Source organism: Chelonia mydas, chromosome 1 (genome assembly GCF_015237465.2).
Source record: "Chelonia mydas isolate rCheMyd1 chromosome 1, rCheMyd1.pri.v2, whole genome shotgun sequence".
Lineage (NCBI taxonomy): Eukaryota > Metazoa > Chordata > Testudines > Cheloniidae > Chelonia > Chelonia mydas.
The window spans coordinates 180,133,273-180,146,609 of NC_057849.1; the positions used below are offsets into that span (position 1 = coordinate 180,133,273).

General features: G+C 40.3%; 1 protein-coding gene across 4 annotated transcripts in view; it reads left to right on the plus strand.

The window, feature by feature from the left end:
- The window catches only part of CADM2 (cell adhesion molecule 2), a 1,031,723-nt gene that overhangs the window by 710,579 nt on the left and 307,807 nt on the right, over positions 1-13,337 (plus strand). For 2 of the 4 annotated variants that reach the window (XM_037906100.2, XM_037906084.2), the window contains exon 2: positions 4,188-4,214. The exons of the other annotated variants lie outside the window; for them this stretch is intronic. In XM_037906100.2, coding sequence (XP_037762028.1) covers positions 4,188-4,214 — 27 coding nt within the window. The remainder of the gene's footprint in view (positions 1-4,187; positions 4,215-13,337) is intronic. 4 annotated transcript variants of the gene reach the window in all.

A 13,337-nucleotide genomic window follows, 5' to 3' on the forward strand; every position in this document is an offset into this window, starting at 1 on the left:
TGTTAGGTAAGCTGGACAACAGATGGAAATGTGTCTTCTCCCCATTTATTTTTATTGAGCTATTGAAATAATTACAAGGACATAGTCTCTCAAAAGACAAAATCCAAAACTAAATAATTAATCACATAAAAGAGAAGAAAAAAAATAAAATCTATATAAAATACTTCTAAAAATGTCCATAAAAATGAACACCATAGAGACAGCTGAGTGTGGGGAAAATATTGAGCATCTTGTAGCTATCATTTTTCAAATAATGTAATTTAGAAATGTAGGCATACAAAAGCAAAAACTCAGAAAGATATATAATAAAAAAATAAAACACTCAATGTATTATCGAACCCAGTTTTCACCTACAGGAAATGAATTCTGTTTTTTTTAACAAGTTGTTATTAATTTATTTAAGCTGAGATAAGGGGAGAAGTATTTTGCCATTATCATAGCAAAAAAGATATTTTTAATTTAGCAGAGTTTTGTGAAATTTGTAATCTGGTGATTCTCCCATTCCTGAACTGGGCCATACTCTATAATATAGTGAATATTCGATCATTCTTAAACCACAGGTTCAGCTAGGTTTGGGCACCTGCTTTTCTTCCCTTTAGGAGCCTCTGTCCAGTTTGTTACAGTGACCCAAAATAGCCTTCTTAAAATAAAGTATTGTTTAATGTTAATGGTAGGATCAAAACATAAGAGAAGACAACAAAAGTTCTACACGCATGTCTGTCGTACCCACTCCTTCCCTGGCAGGTCTATCTTACCCAGGTCCAAACTTCTTGTAGGACTGACTCTGTTTCTTCTTCTTAACTTTCTCTTCCTCTGGCCTTGAAAGCCTCTTTAAAACCAGCCAAAGGTCTTTGTTCTCACTTTCAAGGGCCTGGACCGGCTGTCCAAAACCAGTTTATGAGTTCTCCAGCAGGTCAAGCCAGAACATCAGTGCCAAAGGCCATTGTATTATCTCTTCAGTGTTTTGCAACAACCTTCCCCCAAAGTGTTTGTTGAGGGATGTGTTACCTCAAGTCATAGTCTTGCTTTCACGTTTGTTTCCCAGCAGATCTGTTGATTTAGTCCAAGATAGTCATACAGTAAATATCCCAATAACCAGGTCAAGATATAGTATTCATAAATTATTGCAGGCAGCTCCAAATCCATCTCAGAGAAGGGAGCACCGACGCTACAGCTAGTAAGTTTCATTGTCAATTGTTTACTTTAAAATATCAGGAAATATTGAAATTTAATTTTCTGAAACTGTCCCCCAGGCAGCCCTTCCACGCTGCATGGCCCGTGCTGCCTGGGGCTCCAGCGGCAATTTGAAGGGCCCGGCTGCTGCTGCAGTAGTGGCAGTGGCGGCTGGAGCCCCAGGCCCTTTTAAATCGCTGGCCACTTTTTACCAGTATGCTGTACTGGCTTACTTCCATCCGGTGTACATTCAGCACTAAGAGCCCATCCTTTCCTCAAAGAGCTTACAAACTAAATAAATCAGACAGACAAAGGGAGGAAAGGTGGAAGAAAGGGAGTGTTATGATCCCAGATGATAGCTGAGGCACAGAGAGAGATTAAGTGGCCTATCAAAATTACATAGGACATCTTGTGATGCAGCCAGAAGTTGAACGCAGATATTCTGGGTGAAATCCTGGCACTATTGAAGTAAATGGGAGTTTTACCATTGATTTCAGTGAGGTCAGAATTTCACTCTCTGAGCTCCCATCTTGTGCTTTAATCACAAGACCATCCCTCCTTTTTCAGTTTGCAATTTTGATAATATCAACGTTGACAAATTTCTCTTTGCCTTCCTCCCTCCTGTTTGGTGGAACGATAAGAGGAGGATAAAAAGATATCAAGACATTTTAGGAGATGAGGGGGAAAATAGCTCCTTTAAAACAAAAGTACTTCTCTGTAGTGCGCCTCATTGGAGGAAATTCAGAGAGAATAATAAGGGAAAAATAGATATTAAAAAGGAAAGTATTTTCCCACCTACACAAAAGAAAATATCCATATAAGTGAGAACAGAGGAAAAATAATTCTGTCCCTGACCGGCATCAGGTGCTGGGTTTAACATTGATGAAAAGAGCCCCAGCTGGTTCCATGCAGTAGACAGAAATATATTTGTAAAGACAACTTTCAGCTAATTTGGCTGTTGTGTGGTGTGAACTTTACCAATTGACTTGTAACTGGACCATCCTGTCAATGGGAAAATAAACCTTACAAGTATTGAACATGACATTTGTAAGAACATTACTGTCATCTAGGCCACTTGCATTGAATATGCAGAAAATTATAATTGGGCTAACAAGCCTGGTAGTTCGGCCTACTTCCAATTATACTGTACAGCCTCACTTATGCCTGTCCTTTATATACTAGTGTACTGTAGATACTTATTCTTCAGTTCTCATGGCACACTCAGGATTTTCAAAACCATTAAATATTGTGGATAATTAAAATATAGTGAACCACAAACACTTTGTGGCCGAGTTGTATAGTTACAGTCTTGAATTAGGATGGGTCTGGCTCGCTGTTAGATTGTTCTTTACCCCCCATCCCTACCACTTACTTGCCTGGCCAAAGGAGGGCTGCTGGAACGGCTCTGGCTGTGGGAAGAACGCAAGAGCTGCTTGAAACTCCCACTTGTGAACAATTGAAAGTAGAAGGTGCAGAAAGGAGTGGGGGGGTTGATGAGCCTTGATTCTTCTCTCTTGGTTCTTCCTTCCCCATACCTGCTGGAAAGAGTAGGTGGCTAGGTGCATGGTGGGAGTAAGATGCACCCCAAAAAGGGGTGAAATAACTCTCTCCCTCCCCCAGCCAAGGGGGTATCAGAGTAGGAGTTGTGAGTTTCTGAGACACAATTCCTCCACAAAGTTCCTTATGGGGCAGTGCAGTGTCACAGTGCATCCTATGCCTTGGGCTGAGCTGAAAGGCACAGTCTTGCCCATAGTATCTTAGTGCAATCTACATTTGACAAGAGTGACTCAGGTTAAATTTCAGTCTCTGGTTATTAATACTTCTATATTATGTATTGCACTAGTAGGCATATGGCCTGGGTAATGGAAGGTAGTTCTCATGATGATCTTTAGAAAATTTAGGGGAGGGAAGGCAAATGTGGAAATACACTTCATGTGTTTCTTCATGTTTATGGCTAGATTGTACACTTACACACCATCCTGAGTATGGAGGATGTGTAGCTGTCCCACTCCAGGGGAGCATTGCTGTCATTGTGCCTCAGACACCCATCTGAGGCACAATTTCTCTAGAGCTCCTCTTTTTCACTCAATTTGAGTCCTTGACAAGACACAGCATGCTCTGCTGCCTGGCATATCCAACCAGCTTGGGTGGCTGGTGCATGGGAAGGAAATGAGCCATGGCTGTACCTATTCCTGTTTCTCTTCCCTCTTCCTCCTCACTCCCATTTTCTAATGCGAGGAAGTATTGGTTCTCAGCCCTATCTCTCCCATTCTGGCAAGAGCCAAAATCCATGCACAATATATGCAGCCATCTAAGGGAGTGGGAACCCTTTACTCTCCTTCATGGCTGTGCACAATAGGCTTTGATTCTGCACTAGTCCACTTCAGTGGATGCAGGATTAGGCAGGATGACAGCACAGTCATAATATGTTTAGGTTAAAAGTGTTATATAACATAGATTAGCAACTATTGGATATAGGTTTTCAGAGCTGTCAGATTATTTGGTTATATGCCTGTAAAATCTTTAGACAAACTTCCGTCTACATATCCCTGCACAAATGTAAGATTTAGCCTATTTTCAGGGAACTAATGCCTGCCATGCGGTTTATGCAATCCAGCATGGAGCACTCACAGGGAAAACTGTCCTGTAAGACTAATACATTTTTAGATTTGGAAATATGTATAATGTTGATTTTTATGATTTATTTTGCTATTTATGATTAATGCTAAATGATTTTACAGTACTTCTTGCGATACTTTCCAAGGTCTTTGGGGGGTTTGGGGTTTGTTTGTTTTTTGGTCATATACTAACTAAATTAAAAACACAGGTCATCTCTCTTGACAGAACCATCAGTGAGAAGAAACCTCAAGTAAATTGGTCAAATAATGTTAGAAATAGTTTTTGTTAGCTCTGAATCAGTATTGATAACGTTTCTCTGTATTCTTAGTAAGTAGACCCTCTGTCTAATCTATCTTTGTTCTCTTCTCCTTGTGCAATCTTTTCCTTGGTTCCAGCGGCTGCTACTAAGAACAAAGTTAAAGGTGAGTTTCCACTTCTGCTCTTTGATTTTCATTGCATGGTTCTGCAGTACACATTATCTCACTCAAATTATCTTTTTTTTCTTAATTACAAATCTGGCAAAGGCATCTATCAGAGTTATGCTCTGATAGATTACCCATTTGGGCTTCTATAATTGCCTATAAATGCAAAGTGTTTACTACTGGTTATCAGCCATCACTCTGTTTTTATACTGTAGGTTGCTAGAGTTGCTACAGTATGACGGGAAACATTAAAAAAAATAAGTTGGATAAATGGATAAATATAAACCATATACCCTACAGTTTGCTCTCTTTCATATGTTTCATAGTAAGATAAAGCTATTTTAATTTTTTTAAATCAAGATCTATATAAAAGCTAAAACTTCTTATATATTCAAAAATGCCTAATAAGCAGGGGTGCTCAGAGCCAATTAACCAATTTGTGAACCCTGTTTATGATGGAAACCACTTCAAGCCAGGGAGTGCTGTTGCACCCCCAGTACTCTTAGTCCCAGCTCCTATGCCAATAAGTAATGTTTAACTATTCTATATATATTTTTTTTATCTCTAGACCCTGTCATAAAATGTCTTAAATATTTGTGAGTAGAGAACATTAATGCCTCCAAACCATTCCCCTCTTCTTTCTACACTAGTAGAAAAAGATCATAATTCTTTATTTATGACAGCATACCCATGCCCCAGAAACATACTATAATCTTATAGACAGAGAATTATAACTTCATCATAGAATCAGGAGGAGTGTGAAGAAAGGGAATCAGTCTATAAAGAAATAAAACTTAATTATGAACATTTTATCTTCAAAAATTAGCCATGAAGAGAAGATTATAAATTGTTACCTCACTTTCATATATCTGAAGTACTGACTACTGTATTCCTAGACATAAAGGAATCTCCCTCATTCTGACCACTCTTAGATGCTGTTGGACCAATCAGAATTTTATTTCTTATTCTGATATTGTAGTGTCATAACCCTTTAGGATGTGGTGCAGTACAGCAGTGGCTTTGCCTCTGTTTCCCTTCTGGTGTTCCACCGATCTACCCAGCCTGTAACACCTTCTGATTTGAAGTGTTTTTGCTTCTGATGAGGTCACATTAAAGTTCCACCCCTTGTGGGATGCCCCAAATCCTAAATGAACCCAAATAAATGTAAAATTTTCCAACCCTACGGGCTGGGTTCTTCACAGACTCTTCACCCCTTCTGGGCTATGTAGTATACTAAAACAAATCCTTCCACCCTGCCTGGACTTGTGCAAGCCATGGGGGTATCTGCACTGCAGCTGGGAGGTGTAATTTCCAGCTCAGGTAAATATACACGCACCAACTCAAAGCTATTGCGCTAAAAATAGGTGTGTGGCTGTGGTGGTTGAATATGTATTTAGGACCTATGATGGAGTCGTACCTGGGCACCAATTAATCAGTAAAAAATACAAGATTCCTTAATACCATTCAATATTTTAAAGTTACTAATATATTTATGTTTCAAGTTTCCCCTACAATTTCTTTTTCTCCCATTGTTTTCTCCTCCATTATTTTTAATAATTTAAAAAGAGATATGATATATGTTAGGCTGCTTTGTAGCAGGTCTGACAGTGTGGGCCCAATTGCAGAATCAAGGTGTAGAAGTCCCTATTTTATCTGTGTTATACACAGGGATTTTTTTTCTGATTATGAATTTCCAAATGTAGTTAAGATTTCATTAAGAATGTGCTTTTCACCCTGAAGATTCCCAAATCTCTGATTTTTTTTTCTATTTTTAACAGAGTGTTGATTTTAAAGTTTTATCCTTAACTTATAATTCCTTATGTATTTTTTTTAACTCTGAAGGAACATTGTTGAGTAAAATTTGACTTATCATATTGCCTCTATATAAATCCATGGTACGCCCCCATCTCGAATACTGCATGCAGATTTGGGCATCCCATCTCAAAAAGATATATTGGACTTGGAAAAGGTTCAGAAAAGGGAAACAGAAATTATTAGGAGTATGAAACGGCTGCCATATGAGGAGAGATTAATAAGACTGGGACTTTCCATATTTGACAAATCTAAGTCAATTACATAAATATTATTAATTGAATGCTTTCAGATGTAAATACAAAAATAAATAAATGAAGCTAATTCAAGTAGAATCTGATTTAGTTGGCTGATGGCGCTTTGTTGCAGTATTACAAGAGTGAAACCATTAGTTAAGCTGGAGATCAACTTGTTTCCACTCATGCATGACTTTCTTTTAAGAAAAAATCTCCTTTTTGGCTGAAACTTTGCATGCATTTTTAAACTTGGGGGAATCAAGGTACATAGTATCTAACTGAAAATGTGCTTTTGTGTGTGCATAAGATGAAATTTCCTAGTGTCAGTAGTGACACTATGGAGTAATGTTAAACTATTGCAGAACTTCATAATGAATAAGCAAGCGAACAAGAACACACACACAGACACAAACCACTGGTATCCATAAAGAAATACTCCAACACCCAACATTTGCCCCACATATGTATACACTGCCCGTCAAATAAGAGATGGACTTCCACGCATGGACACATACTAGGAACTATAAAGAGAACCAAATGTATACACAGGCTCCACTCATCTAGAAACATTGACACACATTTTTCACCCACACAAATACACACACGCTAAATAGATACACTGCAACCATCTTATAGTAAAGTGATTTTAACATTGTAACAAGCGCAAATCTTTTATAAGGTTTGGCTGTTCATTCTCCTCAGTCTCCTCTTGCTCACCTCCCCAGTGGCTGCAGGGAAGTCACTGCTTTTTGTTTTCTTCACCGCCCACAATGTCGAAACAGAGGCACCAAATAGCTTCAGGAAGTTGAGCACCACACTGATCCTATGGCCCCATCTTTATTCACTGTGGCTGTAGAAAGAAATAACCTTCTGTGGTGTCAGGAGTGAAGCAGGTAGCCTCTCACTGCTTCTTCTTAATGCTCTATCTGAGTAGTGAAGAAGTTTCAATTTCTAATTCCCTTGAAGTGCAACACTCAGTTGTCAGGTAGTTGTGTAATACTGCATTTGAAATTGTAACTCACTAACCGTTGAAGGAACACTTCACTCCAGGAGGAGTTTCTCTGCTGATACGAATCTCAGAAGATCCCCACTAATCTCAACAGATTCCCACTTTTGTTGTCTGTGCCCCTACTTGTGGGCATGGTGGCAATTCTCAAAGTTCTGTGGTTTTAGTTTCAGCCCTGGGCATCTCACCCTCGTCCCCCTCTGAATTCTAGGGACCCCACAGTGCTGCTGTAGTGAGCTTCTTCCTGAGACTGTTTGAGGAATGAGTTCTTATGGAACCACTCTCTAGAGCAAAGGTTCTTAACCTTTACTGCAGCCTGCACCCCTTTGGTTCTCAAAATATATTCTCGCACCCCTTATCAAAAATTGTTGAAGTAGGTCAGTTCTTTAAACCTAGTTATAGCGTAACTATAGAATGAAAGAGAATTATACATTTATTTTAATTTTGCAGTAAAATTAAGAATACATGAAAAATTACACACTTTTTTAAAGTTTACGAGCTCAGTGACTCTTCTGCTGTTGCTTTTGTTCAATGAAGTTCGAGAAACGAGGAACTTTTTTTGAAATAGCCACACACACATCATCACTCACATTTTAAGTGGTTTCTGGCCTTTGTTTTGATGTGTAAGAGTGGTGAAAATCCTCTCTCACACACGTATGTAGTCGCAAATGGCATAAGGATCTCCAGCGCTGTCTTCGCCAGTTGTGGAAATGGTGCTAGTTGAGCACACCAGAAATTCTCAAGCTTCATTGTCTCAAAGTCCATTTGGATTCGGCACTTGGCTCGTAATTCAATGAGATCATCTTTCATCAAATCGCTATTGTGGATGGAATCCAGATTAAAAAGAAATGGATCCATTTCTATCCATCTATCCATTTCTTTGCCACATCAAGATCTCCAGTGGAAAAATATCCGTGGAAAGAGTCACTCAGCTGTTGCAAAGGCTTTGTCACTTCAGTTTTGATGGTCATTTCTTCATTTTCCGAAACAACTGTTTCTTCAAGAAAAGGAAAGTTTAGTGAAATTTCTTTTCTCAAAACGCTTTATCCAAACTGGAAGTTTCCGAATAAAAGCAGATAACTTTTCTCTGGCCATTACCTTGTTCATCCCAGTTCCTTGCATAGATGTGCTGAGTTCATTTAGGTGTGTGAATACATCTGCCATGTAACTGCTAACAGTTGGAGGCTAACTGAATTCAAACAAAGCCGCGGTGCTGCCACATCATCATCTGCGCATGCGTCAAGAAATACCCCGCAACGTGGTGGTACACTGTATTTTGTAGTGAGATAATTTCACTACAATTAGCTTAAAAACTTGAAAATATTCTTTTTGTTTGTATATTACAGTAATTGTTAAAAAATGTATAATGTTAATAAATACATAGGTTTGATGAAACAAAGTAGTTGTACTTACATGCTCATGCTTAATTTGTGTTTTTGATGATTTACCTTCTAAAAAAATCTGCCATGTCTCACACCCCCAGAAAGGGCATCTCGCACCCCCAGGAGGTGCGTGCACCCCAGATTAAGAACCACTGCTCTAGAGAGACTCTGTCCTGGAACTCCTTGCCACTTCGTTGGCTTACTATGCTGTCAGTCTACAGCAATGCTTGCCAACCAAAGAAAGGAGGAACCTACAGTCATGTGACTGACTCCAAGCAGACTGTTGGTGCCTTTGGCCTTGGCTACATCCCCAGATTTCGAGTCCACTTATGCCTATTCTCTTCTTGAAGTGTTCCCTCAGACTTTGTTCTGCACCATATGTGTTAGCTGATCTATTGGGATTGTTGAAGCCTGCAGCTCTCCCTGATTTGGTGAGTCTTGGTTCCCTCCTTGTTTGCTCATAGAGAGTTTCATAGTTTTATCTCCTACTTTCCCTGGTATTTTCTAGTATCTAGAAAAAACTTTGCCAAGCTGATTGGTTCTTGGCCCTGTGGTATTTATCATTTTATCAGTGACTTAGAAGAAAACATAAAATCATTACAGATAACGTTTGCAGATGACACAAATTGGGGGAGTGATAAATAGTGAAGGTCACTGATACAGACTGATCTGGATCTCTTGGAAAGCTGGGTGCAAGCAAAAAGTATGAGTTTTAATATGCCCAAAGGTAAAGTCATACATCTAAGAAGAAAGAATGTTGGCCATGCTTACAGGCTCAGGGACTCTACCCTGGGAAGCAGTGACTCTGAAAAATATTTGGGGATCGTGGTGGCTAATCAGCTGAATTTGAGCTCTGTATGTGACACTCTGGCCAAAAGGGCTAATATGATCCTTGGATACATAAATGGGAATCTCAGTATAGAGGTTATCCTCTGTATTTGGCACTGTTGCAACTGCTGCTAGAATACCATGTCCAGTTTTGGTGTCCACAATTCAAAAGGGTGTTGATAAATTGGAGAGGGTTCAGAGAAAAACCACAAGAAATATTGAAGGATTAGAAAACATGCTTTATTGTGATAGACTCAAGGCTCAATCTATTTGTTGTAAAAAAGAGAAGGTAAAGGGTTGACTTGATTACAGTTTATAAGTACCTGCCTAGGGGTAAAAATTGAGAATGGGCTCTTCAGTCTAGCAGAGAAGGGTGTAACATGATCCAGTATCTGGAAGTTGAAGCTAGACAGATTCAGATGGGAAATAGGGCATACATTTTTAATGGGTGAGAGTAATTAACCAGTGAAACAATTTACCAAGAATCATGGTGGATTGTCTGTCACTGGCAATATTTAAATCAAGATTGGATATTTTTCTATAAGATATGCTGTCAGAATTATTTTGGGGAAGTTCTATGGTCTGTATTATACAGGAGTGAGACTAGATGATCACAACAATCCCTTCTGGCCTTGGAGTTTATGAATCACTGAAACTCCAGATGAGGTAAAACCATGTCTTTGATATACAAGGATGACTCATTCTTGCAGCGCCTTTGGGCAGTTTGACTGTCTCTATAGTGACAGCTGCTCGCAGATATTGCCACAAGCATCCAGGTTCTGGATACAGTATATTAAATCTCTTTTGGCCTTCAACACTTCCAGGAAGCCTGGTCCAGAATGCTTGAAAGGTTCAGAGCCAAGCTGGGCATCCAAACTGGGCACTGCAGCTTTGAATTGGTGCTGACCATGATCATAGAATCATAGAATATCAGGGTTGGAAGGGACCTCAGGTGGTCATCTAGTCCAACTTCCTGCTCAAAGCAGGACCAATCCCCAATTTTTGCCCCAGATCCCTAAATGGCCCCCTCAAGGATTGAACTCACAACCCTGGGTTTAGCAGGCCAATGCTCAAACCACTGAGCTATCCCTCCCCGCTAGATGAAGTGGTCTTGCTGGGACAGACCCTAAAAACACACCTCAAAATCTTTGGGGAGCCAATCTAGACCTGATTCAGGGCCACCAAACTGTGCAGAGGCTTCACCTTCAATTTCTTGATGCACCACTCCAGAGTTGTTTAATAGATTCCTCAAAGGAGATGTCTCCTCTGCCAAAGCACCTAGCTGATTTCTTCCTAAAAGAGTTTCAGAGTAGCAGCTGTGTTAGTCTGTATTCGCAAAAAGAAACGGAGTACTTGTGGCACCTTAGAGACTAACAAATTTATTAGAGCATAAGCTTTTGTGAGCTACAGCCATTCAGAATCTACACAGCAGCTTCTGACATCTATTTTGTAGGATGGGAATGGACTAGATTAATATAACTGGGACTATTTCTGAGATAATGAGGACTCTTATAAGACCCAGTATTTTTATGGGATGAGAAAGATGATAAATTCTCCAGGAAGACCTTGCATGTTTGTAGTTTATTGAAAAGGATGCCAAAGATCTTCCACTTTATTTTGGATGATGCTGAGAATATGAATTTCTAAAGCACCCAAGGAAGGTGCATTCTGCAGATAGATGGCAGTCGAAATTGCTACCGAAGGAAGAGTGGCAACAGCTGCATACTACCCAATCTATAATAAAACTGGTAGATGATCATGTATCCCCCCATCACAACACACTTCCCCCTTCATCAGTTTGAACTGTGGATAAAGTTTTGCTTTTTTTTATTAATTCTGCCCGTAAAAAGCATGATCTTATACCGAGGTGGGCAAACTACCGCCCGGGGGCCACTTCCAGCCCTCCAGATGTTTTAATCTGGCCCTTGAGCTCCCGCCAGGAATGGCATCAGAGGCTTGCCCCATTCCACACGGCTCCTGGAAGCAGCGGCATGTCCCCCGTCTGGCTCCTCTGCATAGGGGCGGCCAGGGGGCTCCACATGCTGCTCCCGCCCCAAGCGCCACCCCTGCAGCTCCCAATGGCCAGGAACCATGGCCAATGGGATCTGCAGGGGTGGTGCCTGTGGATGGGGCTGCACACAGAGTGGACTGGCTATGCCTCTATGTAGCAGCTGGAGGGGGGGGACATGCCTCTGCTTCTGGGAGGTGCTTGAGGTAAGGGCCTCCAGAGCCTACACCTGACCCCCTCCCATTCCCCTGTCCTAGCCCTGATCCCCCTCCCACCCTCCGAACCCCTCATCCCTAGCCCGGACCCCTCATCCCCAGTCCCACCCCAGAGACCACACCCCGAGCCAGAGCCCTCACCCCCCCGGCACCCCAGCCCCAATTTCATGAGCATTCATGGCCTGCCATACAATTTCCATACCCAGATGTGGCCCTCGGGCCAAAAAGCTTGCCCATTCCTGTCTTATACCATTATCGCATCCCATCTGCACCACTTAGTAAGCTCAGTCTGTGTCTGAAGAATGTATACTGCTCTCTCTTTCTTCATGGGTATTGCAAAGGTTGCACTTCAGTGGGGTCCGAGAGGAGCTTCCACTGTGGAACCTGCTCTTTCTGTGGGGTATGGCTTAAAGCTACAGTCAAACCATCTGTGTCTTTCATTTTAGTGCATTTCCCGCACTGTTTTAATGCTATAATACCAATTATCTGTAACCTAGTGGGCATCCAATACATTTTGTGAAAAATCTTAGTATTCCTTTGCCATGCTTATGAGGTCCAAACATTTTTTTTCTTTTGTAAACTCAGAAAAATGTGATTTTTCTACAAGAGTCATCTCTAGTTGAGTTGCAGATATACCTTTGTGGTTTGCTGTGGGATTCAAATGAAGACAACTCAATTGCCTATGATAAGACTGAATTTAGCAACCAGAGATTCGTTTAAACAACACTACTTTAAGTTTCTCAATTTCCAACATAAATAAATCATCATAGCAGTTTATATTCTGTCTAAACACATCTCATCCAAAAGCCAAAGATCATTTTGGACTTCATTTATTCACCTGATTCATGTTATTCCCCATTATGCCAATGAAATTGGTTTGTTTATTCTAAGATTAAGTCAGCAGGGGTGCTGTAAAAAATGTAGTAGTAAACATAGGGTATAGTACCCTAAATACCAATGCAGTGATACCCATTAACTTTAAGCCGGGGTCAGATTTCAGTTTCAGGGCATTGCCTGTCAGTCACACCTGTCAGTCTTCTCCTTGATATCACAATGTCACATGGAACGATTTATATTTTACTCTATCAGTCATCATTTTAATAAATAATAAAATTTAACTAAACTATATCCCCTTTTTCGATTGGGACACAGCCAAGCCACACATGTTAATCTTGCGCTGAAGATAATTCCATGTCATATAGTATGTTTTGTGTATTTGGCTGCTTTCTAAAACACAGATGCATTCAGCTAATCAGATTACTGAGTTGTGGGCGCACATTAATTTGTTCTTGTTTTCCAAATAAAATTACTGAGTGGCTGGATAGTTCCATTGATGACCGGAGAGAGAAATTTAATCATTATTATTTTATTTGTTTAATTTATATATACAAAAATCTAATGCTGGATATCAGAGGCAGGCCTACATTTTACCATTCTCCAGCATACAATACCTGCCTGTCTTATTCTATGGTGGCCACTCAGGATGGCCACCATGTACTCTGCACGGAGACATGGGAAACCAGTGCCCAGCCTTCTCTTCTCTTTTCTCAAGATGGCCAGAGAATAAGGAAAAGATGTGAACTGAGTTATTAAGTATATTTATATAGTCCAACTGTGGTGTTACATTGTTGGGTGA